This window comes from Ictidomys tridecemlineatus, chromosome 2, assembly GCF_052094955.1.
Source record: "Ictidomys tridecemlineatus isolate mIctTri1 chromosome 2, mIctTri1.hap1, whole genome shotgun sequence".
Classification (NCBI taxonomy): domain Eukaryota; kingdom Metazoa; phylum Chordata; class Mammalia; order Rodentia; family Sciuridae; genus Ictidomys; species Ictidomys tridecemlineatus.
In genome coordinates, this window is record NC_135478.1 from 137,826,735 (window position 1) to 137,843,799 (window position 17,065).

The following is a 17,065-nucleotide window of genomic DNA, read 5'->3' on the forward strand; positions in this document are numbered from 1 at the left end:
GAAGGAAGGAAGGAAGGAAGGAAGGAAGGAAAGAAAATGAAAATGGTGGGAAGACCAGAGAATAGAATAGAACAACAGTCTGTTGCCCATAAATGGCGTAGTCCAGTGCCACGCACATAGTGAAAAATCAATATTATTAGTGAAATTGTCATTGGGATCCCAGGTCAGGGGCTTGCCTCTGGGGGTCTCAACAGGCTGGACTTGGTTCCTCACTCTCATCAGGAATAATATAAAAATAAAAATTAATTCATTGCAATTTGGTCAAACTGGGAAGATAGCTATTCTGTCTTGCCTGCTGCTTCCCAGAAGCACTGGGATTCAATAGGGAAGAACAAAGCAGGGAGGGCAAAGACAGGCATTTGTGTATTTAGTCAGACTCCTGGACCAGAGGTGTGTCATCATTCTGGTTCTTTGGGTCCTATTGACATCCTCCTGGTGCTAGGGACCCAGGCTTTAGTGGACAGTTTCTGTTCCACTTCCTTTTACATTTGATGATTGCCTGTAGGAAGCTAAGATGGTGAAACAATTAACAAGTTAGCAGGATAATGGCTAGACTCCTTCTTTTTCAACTTTAAAGGAGCAGCTGTTACACTGGGAAGCCAACTGTTACAAAATTGTATTAGTATTGTTACTCTTTTGTGCTTATGAAGAGTGCTTCAGAATCACCAGCAGGCTTCTTTTACCAAGGGCCTATCCATAGGTTCCATGATCAAATGTGGGCTGTTAAATACACACATGGATTTGGAGCTAGCCCCAATCCATCAGTGCTACAGAGCAGCACACAAAGTCAACACAGCACAGCTCTTGCGATTGGGACAGCAATGGACTGCTGCAAAAGTGAAATCAGCCTGCATGGAATCCTTCCTGGCATTTGCTGCTCAGGATTACTCCCTGACCCCACATGATACACCTTCTTCCCCTTCAGTCTCTATCCCTCCTCCCAATTTCCACGGACTTACCAAGCTGGTGACTGCTCAAGGATCCAAGCATGAATCCCACTAAGGGTTTAGTACTTAGAAGAGACAGAAAGGAAGCCAAGGTACAAGACAGAGACCCAAAGTTCAAACGCCTTCCCAGCTGAGGGAACAGCAGGTGGATAGTGGGGCAGGGAAGTGTAAGTGGCTGAGGAAGACATTTATTGTTATTCAGGCTCTGCTTGACATCACTGCCTTCTTCTTCCCCCAGGAGAAGGTCATCCCTTCTGTTGTCATTGAGCCCGCCTCCAACAACGAAGGGGAAGGAGAACATGAAATGACCCTGGGTGCAGAGACTAAGGAGGCTACTGAGGATGTGGCTCCTCTGGGCCCCACCAGTGAGACGCCAGAGCTGGCCACGGAACAGAAGCCCCCTGAGGACTCTGAAGCTGTGCCTCCTGCACCAGCTGGTGCTGCTGATCAATTTGCATCTGCAGGGGAGGCCTCTCCGGAAGTGCCTCCTGGCTTTCTCTACAAGGTCTTCTATTGTAACCTCATGGTCATTTGTCCTTTCTTTGCCTCAACCCTTCTTCAGTCCCAAAAAACTTTTGGTTTTTTGATATGTTACCTGTACATTTTTCAATAATATTTTTTTTTCTCAGAACTGCTTTCCTTCACCACAATTTATCTTGGAAAATGGCAGGAGTTCTATGCTGTAGGACAAGCAAAAACTACAGTAATACTTTCCATGTTTTAGCAAAGAATAATAAATGAGAAGTTCACTACAGGGCACTCCCCCTGGATGAGAAAGGGTTAATTTCCCCAGCCTGACTGTCCAGTGTGGCTCAGACCAATTCCTCCAATTCACCTGTTTACCAAGGTGCTCCCCAAAGGGATCATCAGGGCAGGAAGCAAGAAGCATAGTGCATAACAGTAGGGAGCCAATAAATATGCTCAGAAGAATAAAGATATAATAGGTTTCTGTGAAAAGGAAGAAATGGGACCCTGCATTAATGGGAAGAAGGTTCTTCCCAGAGAGGCTACTTATAGTCTTCATAAACTCAATGGTCCTCAGCCTGCAAAATGAGCAGTTGCTTAAAAACCCTGGCATAAGCCAAGTGTTAAAGCAGATAAGGCTCTCTAATAGAACCTGGTTAGGAATTTTTAATTCTATAAGTTGGTTTTATATTTCAAAATACAGCCTTTTTTTTTTTGCCTTTAAAGAGTGTTAAATTTGCATGTATTCATGGGGTAGCATTAAATAGTGGAATGTTATCCTTTAGAAGGTGATGGCTGCCTTGCTACCTCAAGGGGGTGTGGTATGGATATTCTATATTTATAAATATATGAATATGGATAATTCTGCAGGTTAGGGGGCTGTGTCCAGCTGTGTTGTGTTTTAACTAGAGCACAAGAAGGCAAGAAAGCCATGTGCCAGGCAAGGCCAAGGCAGGCAGAGCCATCCTTGGCTTCCTTGCTGACTGGTGTAACATAGACACTTTATTTAACCCCTCTCTAGGCATCAGTTTTGTGATCAGAGGAGTTAATTTTGTGTATAGTATTTCTAGCTCTTTTATTTTATGATTCTTTAAAATATATGTCTTAAAAGCATGTTGTTTAATCTCATGGATAAGTTTTAGGAGAGGGACATGAGAGAAATTAAATTGCCAGGACTGTCTAGTCATTCAAGCTGGGAGATGGGGTAATGGATGTTCATTACATTGTTCTTTCTGCTTTCTTTCTTTCTTTCTTTTTTCTTAACCACTGAGCCACATTCCCAGTCCCACTTTTTAAATTTTTATTCTGGGGTTTTAGTAAATTGCTGAGGCTGGCTTTGAACTTGTGATCCTCCTGCCTCTGACTCCCAAACTTCTGGGATTATAGGCATGCACCACCATGCCCAGCTTTTTTGCTTTTTTTTCCTATAATATGATTTTATTTTATTTATTTTTTGGCTTTCATTTTATTTTATTTTTATTTTTTAATTATTTCATTTATTTATTTTGCATTACAATAATATGATTTTAAAGAGATATTTTTTGAAGGGATAAAGGAAAACAGGTTGTCATGGTAGGGCAGGAAAAAGATCAATATTATTTAAAAAGAAATTGATCACAGTGTTTAATTAAATAAAAATTCCTATATAATATGCAAGTGATAGTTTTTAGTTATTTGACAGAAGCCAGAGTTAGAGGAACTTTCAGCAGAGCATTTTTAGTTCAAGTTAAACAACAAATAATAATAAAGTATCAGTAATTATAATATGAAAGTCTTTAAAAAAGAGATGATGAGTTAAAAAGTAAATAATAGAATATTCTCAGCTATTGCAGGGGGCATTACATTACTAAATATACATTGCAAATGGCCTCATAGAAGTTCATATAAGTCAGTAAGAATCAAGGGTATTAAGTAAACAACAATAGTATTCCTTTTTGTCTTTAGAGGTCTTCTTTTTCCTTGGAGTGTGTGTTAGTCTCTTTTCTATTACTATCATGAAATACCCAGGACTGAATACTTTATGAAGAAAAGAGGTTTATGTAGCTCACAGTTCTGGAGGTTCAAGAGCATGACTCTTGCTCTGGGAAGGGTGCCCTCAGCTGTATCACATGGCAGATGATATTGTGGGAAGTAGAAGGAAATCACATGATGAGACAGGAAACCAGAGCATAGGAAAGGGCTAGTCTTATTCTTTTATAATAACTCTCTTACAAAACTAACAAGAGTCCTATGAGAATTACATTAATCCCTTTTGAAGGAGTTGCCCTAATGACCTCCTGCTAGACTCCACCTCTTAAAAGTTCCCTTCCCTCCCATACCACCACACTGGGGACCAACCCTCCAGCACATGAACCTTTGGGGGACACCTCACATCAAACCCTGTCTGTATCTTCATCTTTTTATCCCACTTGAAGAATGCTTCTAAGCATGCCTGCTTATCATCTGACTAAGAAACCATGCTTTTACATCTCTTCTTTCTAAAATTAATCAGTTCTTTAAATCTTTTGCAGGTGGAAACACTACATGATTTTGAGGCAGCAAATTCAGATGAACTTACCCTACAAAGGGGTGACGTGGTGCTGGTGGTCCCCTCGGATTCAGAAGCTGATCAGGTAAAAGGTTGGAAGATGCTTCAGACCACCTTGGTTTTTCCTGAGGGATAGTAGGACACAGTGACTTCCTAAAAACACTTCTGTTCTCTAAGATGCTGAAGTCCAACTCTGAAAAGGGCTTAAGGGCTTTGGACCCCAGCACACCATTAGCTTTTTTTTAAGGACACCCTTCCCTTCCCGGCTGTTTTGCATGATTTCATTTGTATGCAATTAAATGACCTTTTCTTATTCTATGACCATTCCTAGGGATGTCATGATACCATTCTTCAAGAAATACAGAATTTGCTTGTAAATCCTCTTCAAAATCTCCTTTAACCCCGAGGGCTGAAGGTTAACTGGGAAAGAACAGGGGAGAACTTTCTGGGGAGATGGAAATGCTAGGTATTGTGATGGGGTGTGGGTATGTTTGTCAAAATTAGTTGAACTGTACCCTCACAACTCTGCATTATTGTAATGTTTAAATTATACCCCACCTTAAAAGAAATCCCATTACAGAACAAACAGCAACCTCCAAAACCTTCCTGGTCTGATTCTAAGTTGCTGGGAATTCCCATTTTATTCCTGTTCATGATTTGTGGACTCTTGAAAGAGGAATATCCATGGGTCTCTGAACATGTTTTTCTGGAGCAAAGATCTATGACTTCCATTCTACTTCTAAAGAGATATGAGAGTCCTTGCCATAAAAAAAGTAAAGTTGACCACCACAGGTTTTGAGATTAAGATTTATACAGCTCCAACCTTTTGCTCTTTCTTTTGGTGATGGTACCTGCCTCCAACATAAATCAGGGGCTGGTCAAGCACCCAGAGTCTTTACCACAATAAGATTAGAAATTAACAAAAATGATGAAAGCCCCAGTGCTTAAAAATTTTTAAATGCACTTCTAAATATTTCATGGGCCAAAGAAATAATAGTGTAAATTTTTTAAAAAATAATTATTATCATTGATTTTTAGTTTTAATCCTAAAAATATGAAAGAGGGTCAAGTTGAACAGAAAGCATATAGAAGAAAGGAAAAAAAATAAAAATAAATTCATAAATGAATGCAATAAAACAAAACATAAAACAGTTCAGTTAGCCAAAAGTTGGCTCCTTGAAAAGATTAACACTATTATTATTAAAATCTTAAAAAGACTTTTTCCATAAAATGTGACAAAGCATAATTATTAATATAGGCAAAAACATCAACATTGCAAAAACATTAAAGATTCCATAATATAGATTTATATTTGTTTTACATTCACCATAAATTAATCTTTTTAAATTTTATTTATTTATTTCCATACTAGGAATTGAACCCAGAGCCTCATGCATGCTAGGCAAGTACTCTACCACTGAATTACATTCCAGCCCTATAAATTAATTTTTAAGGAAATAAAATTTTTAAAAACCCATCTTTTATATTTACCAACATGTTTTCTAGTTCTAGTATTCTTCATTCCTTCTGATAAATTGAGTTTTTACTTATTTTCATTTCCTTTCTGGTTGAAAAATTTCCTTTAGCAATTCTCAAAGTACTGATCTGCTGGCAACAAATCTTGTCAGCTTCTGTTTATCTGGAATTGTCTCCATTAAGACAATTTAAAATGTTCATTTTTAAAGATAGTTTCATAAGGGGAAGAAGTCTGAATTGACTTTTTTTCTTTTAAGTCTTCTAATTGTTGTTTTATTGTTTTACAGTCTTTCCTAATTATAATTAGAAATCAGTTGTGATTTGTTTAATATTATTTTTCAATGTACAATGTACCTTCCATGACACATTTCTCTGTGTGTTGATTTACACTGGTTTGACTATGCTGTGGTTAGGTGGTGTTTTTGTGTATGATTTCATACATGGGGCTCACTGAGCTCTTTAGACTTGCAATCTGATATTTTCCATTATATTTGGAAAGCTTTCAGCTATTATTTCTTTTAATATTTTTTCAGTCTCATTCTTTTTTTATTTCTGGATTTCCAATTATTCTATGTCTATGTTCTTCATGTCTAAGATTCTGGTTTTGTTGTTGATTTTTTGCAGTGGGGAGGGATTGATATATATTTTCTATGGTAGTCACGTTACATGATTTCTGTTATCTGTCTTCTAGTACCATGACTCTTTCTTTGCTGCTTTGAATTTGTTGTTAAGCTAAACCAGTGACTTTTCTGTTTCAGATATTATGCTTTATACAGTTCTAACATTTCTTTGTTGTTCTTTTCTATAATTTCCATTTCTTTGCCAAGATTTCCCATCTGTTTTCTTGTTATCACTGTCTTTCAGTTTAGGTTCTTGACAATATTTATAATAACTGCTTTCTTTAAATTGCTTACTGATAATTTCAAATGATTAATACCTACCACTTCAGGGCATATTTACATTGATTGCCTTTTATCTTTAGAGTCATCTTTTTTGTTCTGTGTAATAATATTTATATGAATACTGAACATCGAGGTAGATAATCTCCAATGACTATATTCTGTTTATTTTTGTTCTAGCATAATTTCCTTTAATTTGTGGGAGTTGGTTTTATACTCTTAAGGTTGGGTGCCTTTAGTTACCATTGATTCTTAGTTCTGGGACTTTTTACGTCTAAGTCATGGATTCCTGGGATTTCAATAGAAAATCCACAGACCTTATTAGTACTTTTAATTTGCTGGAATGCAAACTCCAAACCCCATGTACTCCCCATTTGCAATGCCTAAATCTCTACTGGATTTTTCAACCGAGTTCTGCTATTGTTTTCCACCGTGGTTCTTGGAGTACGCCTTATTCATGCAAGCTTGGGGGTCAGCCAAGGATTTCTAGAAGTGCCTCTGCATAATTGGGGACCCCACCATGGCTCCCTCCTTTTCAATCTATCTGCCTATAAATGTACAGTTTCTCCAGCAGCCCTAAACTCTTTCTTCCGAATGCCCTATGTCACATGGACTGAGGACAGGATCAGCTTAGGTCTCACCTGCTACACTCCTTAAAGACTTGTGTCTATGATTAATGCCTACCTCATTATATGTACACTTGTACTGTTTTTTTTTTGTGGGGGGGTACCAGGGATTGAACTTATGGGCATTCAACCACTGAACCACATCTCCAGCCCTATTTTGTATTGTATTTAGAAACAGGGTCTCAATGAGTTGCTTAGTGCCTCACTTTTGCTGAGGTTGGCTTTGAACTTTCGATCATACCACCCCAGCCTCTTGAGCCACTGGGATTACAGATGTGCAGCACTGTGCCCACCTATGTAGACTTGTATTTTATGTTACATATTTTATAACAAATATATAGATAGATTTATATATAGATACACACATATATACACGTGCATGTAGAGAGAGTTATTCTAATATTTCTAATTATTCTTTGCAGAATCATTTATCTAATAGAAATTCTTCTGCCATTATCAGAATAGGAAATCCCTGTCTACCACATATTTTAAGCAATTAAGGAAATTAATAAGGAAAATCTAATTAATAAGGAAAAAATCTAATTTTTCTTAACTAAGATTTGGGATTAGCTAATATTCTTCAGTTTGAGATTTAAGTCTTATTTCAGAATATATATGTTGGAATATATCTTCATTATGGGTTTTTGGAAGTGTTTGGCTTTTTTTTTCTTTATTGAACCAATTTTAAAATGCTTGACTCTATTTGGCCCCCATTAGATTTTTTTACTCACTATAAATAAAGGCAAATATAGACAAGTGTGTGGGGGGAAATGACCTTTTATACTGCATACTAGAGGTTTAGAAAATATTTAGTTACCACCTTTTACTTTAAGGAGGACTTTGTCCTTCACATATACGCCACCATAATTTTAAAGAGGCACTTTTCCTCATCAGCGAGAATATTATCAGTTATTTTATTGGGTCATTTTTTTTCTCAGTATTTTTTCTTTTTTTCTGCCTTCAAAAATTGGCCTGTCTAAGTGTTTATATTTCTTGTCTATATGGCAGCATCAATTTATAGTCTCAGATGATATCAAAAGGGAATGTATTCAGCTTCTTTATTTAATTTTTGAGACCTCATTTTATCTGATGTACTTGAACTGTGCTGGGGATTGGTTCAGATTAAATCTGGCCATCTTTCATCCTAAGTGGGATCTTTTCCTGCGCTGGTTAACATAATAAAGACAGTCATTTCCCACTAGTCTCACTTCATTCAGTCTCAGTCTGCATGCTTCCAGCTCCACTGTGTCCAGCGGGGCTCTGCTTACCTGCTGAAGGCCAAAGGCAGACAGTGGCCTTTGCTTCTCGGTTTTAAGTATCCTCTCCCATTTTGTAAGCCAATCATGGATGGGTTCTTGAACCTTTCTATGGTTTAAAGTCTTTATTTTGATAATGATTTTCCTCCCATATGACAGAAAAAAAATGTTAATTTATAAAGAATACATGAATATCTCCAATATGAATGTCCCAATATTAAAGTGCTTTGTAGTTTATATAAACTTGAAATATCAGGCATTAATAGCAGCAGCAGCAGCAGCAACAACAACAACAAAATCAGGCAGTACATATGTAACTTTTGGTCTTTGTTATGACCTGGATAGGGTGTTTATTGGGCTTATATGATGTTTTTATGGGCTTATATGGAGCAGAGACTCTTCCTGAAAACAAGTGGCTCAGGGTGAAATACAAACTTTTTGTAGCCTTCCCCAGGAGTCCTTTTAAGTCTCAGTACACTGGGACCCAAATACTCTTTGAACACCATGTATTATTTGTTCTCATGCTATGATCTAGATGAGGTCAATTCACTATGCCATCATACAAAACTAGAATGTTAATTCAATTAACCCTATAGAGTAAATAAATAATTTCAAATGTTCATTCTTTACTTTTTCTTTTATTCCTAAATTATTTGCTTTCCCACTGGTCATTTCCCACCACTTCACATGTACTATGACATCAGGGCAGAACCACAACACTAATTCAACAAATCACATATTAGTTCTTGGAAGTGCACATGCTTCTGGTATTTAATGAAACACTGAAGGCTGTCCTTGTCTTGCAGGATGCAGGCTGGCTGGTGGGAGTGAAGGAGTCAGACTGGCTGCAGTACAGAGACCTGGCCACCTACAAAGGCCTCTTTCCAGAGAACTTCACTCGACGCCTGGAGTAAGGCTGCGAGTATTGCTGAAAGAGCTCAATGACTGGGTTTTTAAACCTTCGCAAAATCCCAAGGAGTTCACTTTTGCTATTACACTCTTAACGATTTCCAGACTGACGCCAGACAAAGCTGGGCAAGACCTTCGGTAGAGCATGTGTGCAAAAGGTGTAAGAGGAAAACAAATGCGAATTAAGGAAAAAACCCTCACTCAATTCCCATGTGGTCGATTACAGGTTTGTTTGTGCTTTGTCCCAACTGTGGACACTGTTGTACTTGATTCCCCTCCCACCAATTCTAAAGTAGCTTTCTCCAGACCAGAACTTAATTTCTCTGCACCAAGTGTACGGTATCCAGTGGCTGCCCTGCAGAAGATGTGATGAATTGTCCTGTAGTACAAGATTATCTTATTCTCTCCCTTTCAAGTTTACTGTGTTTAAAACTAAACTGCTGCAAATGTTCTCAATGGTCTTTTTCAGCACACCTACATATACATATATATACAGACACACAGTCACATGAGCTAGTTCCCATGACTGCTGGATCTATGTGTATGCAGAAGGCTACATATGCATAGTTGCTTTCTTTCCTTTCCGTTGTAGCTCTTTGCCTTTCGAGTGTCATTGATACATGCATTGCTCTTATTCTGTCTGGCATTACAGTTGCAGTTTTGCCTCAGGGCAAAACCAGCCATCCCATTGCCAAAACAGTCAACAGTATCTGTGTTTGTCATGTGCAGTTTTCAAGATGAAATGACAAATAGCACGTCCAAGCTGCTGCCCCTCTGGAGATAGCAGGGCCCGATTACACAGCTGTCCAGCTGCTGTGGCTAGAGCAAGGTTAGTCCAGGACGAGCAGCTAAGTGGTCTTCACTTCTGCCTTTACCAGAATGGCTAGACGATGGGGCATATTAATCCATCCCTCCCCAAAGAACCTATTTAAAATAGCTCCTATATATTCCCAAGTCTTTATATTTATGCAACTCATCTTCACAGATTGTCCTAAAAGAAAATAGGTGATGTATGCTGTATCCTCAAATCATCTGTAATAATTATGTTTTCCGTGCTCTGTCATTCCAAATAAACCTTTGGTAATCTCTAACAATTACCCGAATTCATTTTTATGAGTCTTTTTTTTTTAAAACAAACAAATAAAAATCCCAAAACCCTTTTTCCAGTTGGACACGCTACTTGAAACAATTTATATTGGAGTTGTTATTTGTGCAGAAATATGCTTGTTCCTCTTGGGTTGTGCTCCATAGCCCCTTGTCTCTTCCCCTCCCTCTTCATTCCAGTCATTGCTGGTCATTCAGTGTTCCCTGATAACCAGCAATTACTAGAGCACAAATAACAGCTAAGGAGGGAGACACCTTAAAGTTGCTGGCTGTGGACCCCCAGTCTGTGAATCACTGACAATCTTACAACTTTCATAATCAGCAATTTCTTTCCATGCCAGCCTCATTTTTTTGGTCACTTTTCTTTCTGGCATGTTTATGTTTGTAGGTACATAAAATATTTAATCCAGTGGAATAGAAAAGTCAATTCACAGGGCCATTGTTACCAGAAGAGGATTCTTACAAAAACATTTCATTTTTATTTAGATGCTTCTCCTCTAACATAATTCTGTACACAGTCCAGGCTAATCAAGAATGTGCATTCTTAGACTTTTAAGTGTGGTAATTATTTCTGATTCATGGTTCAAATTCTCCTGGTAGATTTCTGAATTTGATGCTTTAAGTATTAATAGGGAAATTGTTATTATTGACCCATGGTTTTTCAAAGGGCTAATTTTCAGGGGAGATGGGTCATCATGAATGCTGGTTTAGTTGCAAGAAAATAGCATGCCACGGCCCAGAAGCATGGCTGATGATTTAGCAAGAGAAATGCAGCAGTATGAGGTTCATAATAGAACGCCTGTATTATGGATACTGCACAAGGGATGCTAAAAGTCAAGACTGAAAAATGTGTTCTAATAATAATATGCACCTCATGTTCTACGAAGATAATTGCCACATCTCCTGGAGCAGTTATGCTGAAATTCCTGTTTACTTCTGCCCACAGTGTCCCTGCCAATGCACAGTTTGATAGAACATGACCCAGATAAGTTTTGTCCTGAACTTCCTAACCTACCTAGGTGAATCTAACATGTTTGTCCAAGATGACATGTTCCTGATTCTTTTTAAATACCTTTGGAGTTTTTAAATACTAAATAATCAGATTCTTTGTCTCAGGAATTGCCAACATCCAAGAATTCCCACTATACTGAAAATGCAGGAGAAGCAGGTGGTTTAGTGTTATTCTGCAGAAATGGCCTCTGATGTAGAGTGAATGCTCTTTTCCATAGAAGTGGATTTTCAAAGGGATGTGCGAGTCCACAAGCCACCAACACATTCTAGACACATTGTCCATATATTGGCAAGTTTGTACCTATATTTTTTTTCTTTGGTGGTGCTGGGGATTGAACTTAAGGCCTTGTGCATGTGACACAAGTACTCTACCAACTGAGCTATATCCCCAGCCCTGTAGCTATGTTTTATACCAAATGGGCTGGACGCAGGAAGCCCGATCTGAGCCTGTTCTCTATATTTTAAGATTCCTCTTACAAGCCTAATGGCATGCAAACATCCAAATAGTTCTTAGTCAGATAAATAAAGCCTGTACTTCTTAAGAAAAATGTACCTACCAGGCATTCCTACCAACACCACCTATTGCTTTTAAACCTGTGTGATGTGAATAACTGCAAAACAAAGTCCTCTGGCAGTTTGAACTTTTATTGATATCTCAGGGTAACCACAGCCCCTGCAACAGGAAGAGGTCATGTGCCGTATTGTTGTGTCTTCTATCAGAGCCTGCTCTTCCTGACAAAGCTGGGTCAGCTTTGGAATCAGCCAGGAGACCACACACATCGTATTTGGAGCTGCAAGACAGAGTGTGCAGGTTCAGAATTCTGAATGCTCACCAAGAAGCCTTTACTCAGGCTATTAGAAAAATCCCAGCATGACCCATGTCGCAGTCAGGTGGCACATTACTAGAAGGACTTTTGGGAAACTACAAACATAAATTATGAGAAATCATGAATTTAAAAGTGATTGAGGCTCAGTGCTTTATAATACACAAATTGCATGGCTGAACACCTTGAAGCCTTAGAAATAGACTGGTCAACAGATTGGCCTTGCTAGAACTCCACTAGTTTTTCAAAGGAGCCTAACTAAAAGCTTGCCTTCCATTCTTGACTTGGAACCCAGTGAGAAACCTTGCAGACATTCTGTGGGGGACTCGGGAGAAGAGCAGCTGGCAATCTGCTAGCAGCCTTCCTCCATGTGATGCTGTAGCTACCGTCTTCCCACCATTGTGGCCTCTTCCCAGAACTCAAAGAAATGGAATCGGACATTTGGTAGCTGCATGGAGAAGAAAACAACTAATATTCTCTTGGTAAAAATTTGAAAATAAAGGGCCACATATTTCTGTTCACCCTTAATATAGCCCTTGACCCTGTCTTAGACCTGACTTAAGACTCCTTTTCTGGAGCACCAGGATGGAGCCAACCTGACTGTTCCCTAGCACTATTCTTCAAGGTGCATGGCAAAGGTTTGATCAATTGTTCACAAAAGCCAAATAAACTACTCTTGAATAAGCTGAATAGTCCACCCCAATATTTCATGACTCACTAGCTATAGTTTTGAAAGATTGCTTAATGGTAACCCATAATGCTTTTTCGGTGTAAAAGTTAATTGTGACACAGCTTTTAAATCTATGCAAATTAAGAGAAAGGCCAGGTGGGTCCCTTGAAGCTTTTTCCAAGGAAATCTAAATTTTCTCTTCATTGTCTAAGATTTAATTAATTTCCAGTCCCTTAGGATCTCAGGTCAAACACTTGGGTTGTCTGGTTCTTGAAGCTCGGGCTGGGGTTGCATGCTTATCTCTCCTTCCCTATAGCTGTTAACTCAGGGTGATGTCTGCAATTAGTCCTAGAGAATCTGTGCTCTGTGAATCCTGCCCAATGTGGGAGGATATTGCCACATTGATGATATTCTTATACCCTCTCCCCATCAATAAATATTAACCCTGTGTTGTTTTCCTCTGCTCTGCACAAACCTACCAGGGACCAGCAAGTGATTTCTGCAGCATTAGGCAATGCTATCAAACTTCTCCAAACTCTTCCCAAGATTCCAAGATACTAATTTTACTTGTTTTCTTGCCTTTTTCATTGTTCCTCTCTGTCATGTTTGCTTATTTTTCTTCCTGTTTTCTGTGGGTGCTGGGAGTGGGGTATGGGATGGGACAATATCAACCTCTACCCTTCTGTTTGTATTCCAGTTGTGTAAGGCATGTTCCTTTAGAGGGATCAGTGATTGCCTCCAACTCCACATCTTAATTTGCTCATTAAATGTTTGTCAAGTTTTGCTAAGTGTCAGTTCACTGTACCTGGGACACAATTTATAAGACAAAAACCTTGTGCCCAATGCACCACTGAGGGGCTCCCCATTCTCCAGAAACCTAGGCCTGCAGACTGGGGAGCTCTCTTGTGCCTCATTTGCCAAAGGTCAAACCCCTGCCATTGTTTCTTCCCTCAACACATCATGCCACCTTGCACTTTAACTTCTATGATCTGATCTGGTAAGTTTCCTTCCCACTGCTAGAGAAGATGATTTGAGTACTTCTTGTCACCTTCATCTCCCTACTTTCTGTCTTCCTGGTTTGTCCCACTCCACCCATTTTTAGTACCAAACACTGAAGTCGGGATGTCACTACTACCCTCCTGGTCTTTCCCTCTCATACACATGGTGGATGCTATAGTCATATTGAATCCCAGCACCATTACTTGGCCTTGAAAGCCTCCATATCTTTGCCAGTATTTATCTTCTGCTTCCAGAAGGCTATACAGATGCTCACCCTGTGGAGAACACCCTCTCCTGGAATGTGACCCCTTCTCATATTTGCCTCCAATCCCCATCACTCCAGGGCACAGCACAAGGGCATCTCCTCAACCTAGCCTTTCCCCAGGCCCACTCCTGTGCCCTCATCTGCTAGGCCTTCTAAACCCGTGTAGAGTGAATGTGAAATCTTTTATACAGCTCCCTATTTTCCCCACTACATGAATAACTGTCTATGAATATTTATATTTTGTATCCCTCTAGGTTCTTATGTACAAGTGTGCTGAATAAGTAAATAGGAGACAGGTGGACCAATTAACTCAGGAAAGTCCAGAAGTGAATCCCAGGATTAAAAGGAAATATGAAATTAAATATAAAAAGAAATATAAAATACCTTTGTGATACTGAAAACTGAAGAAAATTTTTCTTAAATAAATCTCCAAAGTACACAAAGCATATGGCCAAAATAAAATTTTAAAAAATAAAAGTTTGACTACAAAATTAAGCATTTCTATTTAAGGAAAAGAAAACTTCAGATAGTTAGTAGATGACAGAGACTAGCTTAATATATTTTTTAATATTTATGTTTTACTTGTAGTTGGATACAATACCTATATTTAATTAATTTATTTATTTGTATGTGATGCTGAGGATCGAACCCAGGGTCTCGCACATGCTAGATGAGTACTCTACCGCTGAGCCACAACCCCAGCCCCCAGAGCTTAATATTTTTGTAAAACTTAATACATAAAGGAAAAATACCTAGAATATACAAGACACTCATTCAGATTAAGAAGAAATGATTTCAATAATTACTATTATAATGATTTATATGTATAGTATTTTATTTATATTAATTTATATTTTAATATTAATAAATTGTTATGGATAGTAAATACAATAATAATATTTGCTGCATGTTTATTATTTTCCAGGCATGCTAGATCAGGATTCTGTGATTTAATTCATTTAATATTCATAACCCTATAAGGTAGTTGCTCTCATTTATTACAGATGTGGAAGTTCAGGGACAGTGAAAGGAGGAAACTTGTTTAAGGTCACATAGTCAACAAATGGCAGTGCCAGGCTTCATATTACCCAGGAAGACTGGATGTAACTCTACCCTTTGCTATATGGCTCCTTTTTGCTGTACATAAAAGCCAGGCATGGACAGGACCCGGAAGGAGATGCTGCAATGTAGACCAGGTATTAAAAAAGATCTTCAGATTCTTAATACTCAGATCACTACCTATTAAAGCAACAAGATCCTGCTTGAGGATATCAGGTTGGCAAAAATTAAAATTTCAGATAACACCATAACAGTGGCAGTGTGTGTGTGTGTGTGTGTGTGTGTGTGTGTGTGTGTGCGCGCGCGCGCGCGCGCGCGCGCGCGCGTATTCTCCCTGACCAGCAATCCTGGGATTACATTCTCAGGGCAATGCTTCCTCTGGGTGTAAGGGTTCTCTGTAAGGACTCAATGAAAGTATTTCTGGTGAAAGCCAAGTGCCCAAGCCTGGGAAAATGGATGGATAGGATGCAATGGTTGCTGGCTGTGGAGCAAGCAGCAGCAGCAGAGGAGAGCAATAAGGAGGACTAGATATCCTCCAGACGTGAAAAGGGAGGAATGGTACACTACTTATAAATACATCATTCACAAACGGCACTGTATCATTTTCACAGATACAGAGACACCAAAGGTATATATCAATTAGATAGGACACCCATGGGGCAAGGGGAACAAAGTAGCAAAATAGCATAAAATAATCATTATATAAAACTATACAACATGGCTGGCACTGAATAATGATAGTATGTCACGTACTTATAACTCTGACAGAAAAATATGAAATCTGAAGTTAAAACAACAACAACAAAAAACTACCTAAAATAAATCAGGCACCAATTTTAGGATAAACCATCACAACCTCATATTTAATCTATGAGACCTAATTTTACACAACCCATATTCTATCAATTGCACAGAATGGTTTCAACTAGTAAATTAAATTCAGGGTAACCCAAAGGGAATTTGTTCATTTTCTTCAAATATCATGTTTCATGTGGGAAACATGACCTTTTCTTTTCTTAGAGAAAATCTGTGTCTGTTGGCTGTTAACTGCAAACTGGCTGGCCCTGGCCACTATGCACCAGTCTTGGGGATTTGTCCGCCTCCAGGCAACCTTATTGTCCAAGATGAATGAAGCGATCTGGAACAAGGATCTTCAGATTCTTAATACTGATGAAGCTCTATTTAGAAGCACTGGATTCTCCCATTTTTCCAGGCCCAGTCATATGACAGAGGATGAGAACTGGTATTTCAGCCAAGACATTTTCCAAACTGAAGACAATTACCTTCAGAGAGACAAGGCATGTTGAGTATGTTGTTCATAAACCTTGTGACTTTTTAAGCTAATGTAACATTGAAACATTTAAAAATAAATTTGAAGCATAGAAAGATGGTACAGATATCAAATTCTAAATATCCACAAGATAATTCTACTTTGTGTGCATGTTTGAATTTACTGAGAGTCTTCTCTTTTAGTTTCTAGATAATGCCAAAAACAAGTGCCAATAGGAGTCAATACAAGGAAGCTTTTCATAGGTATCACTGTTGTGGCTACATACATGTGTGTGCCTGTGTGTATATACATGTGAACTTTGCCTCCTCAAGCCTCAGTGTCCCCATTCTTCTTAGGTGGAATTTTTGAGCATTTTGTTCTCATTGGTCTGAACTAGGTGGGCTGAAGTCACCCACTCTGTGGTAGTGCAGGCTACCATTGCCTTTCCAAACACTCTGAAGATGAGGAGGAATCAATGTTTTTCTTAAAGGACCTACTCAGAATAAAATTTTCCTAGAGCAGCAACAAGAGGAAGCAAACAATATACATTATTGTTGGATTAAAATGAAAAAAAAAACTTCCATTTTTTTTGTTCTACTACACCTGTTATTTTAATATCTGGAGCATCCATCAAAGCTAGAATCACAAATTATTAAACCTGGAAGAAACCAAAAATCACTTCTCTCATTTTGAGGCTGGGAAAATAGAAACTGTGCAAGAAGGATTCTTTTGCCTAAAACTGTCAAGTACACGGGGTA

General features: G+C 38.5%; 1 protein-coding gene across 6 annotated transcripts in view; it reads left to right on the plus strand.

Moving 5' to 3' along the window:
* Window positions 1–10,208, plus strand: part of Amph (amphiphysin) — a 226,875-nt gene extending 216,667 nt beyond the window's left edge. For all 6 annotated transcript variants that reach the window (XM_078039845.1, XM_078039844.1, XM_078039847.1 and 3 more), the window contains 3 exons: window positions 1,186–1,452; window positions 3,923–4,024; window positions 9,003–10,208. In XM_078039845.1, coding sequence (XP_077895971.1) covers window positions 1,186–1,452; window positions 3,923–4,024; window positions 9,003–9,110 — 477 coding nt within the window. In that variant the 3' untranslated portion in view covers window positions 9,111–10,208. The remainder of the gene's footprint in view (window positions 1–1,185; window positions 1,453–3,922; window positions 4,025–9,002) is intronic.
* Window positions 10,209–17,065: the final 6,857 nt, after the last annotated feature.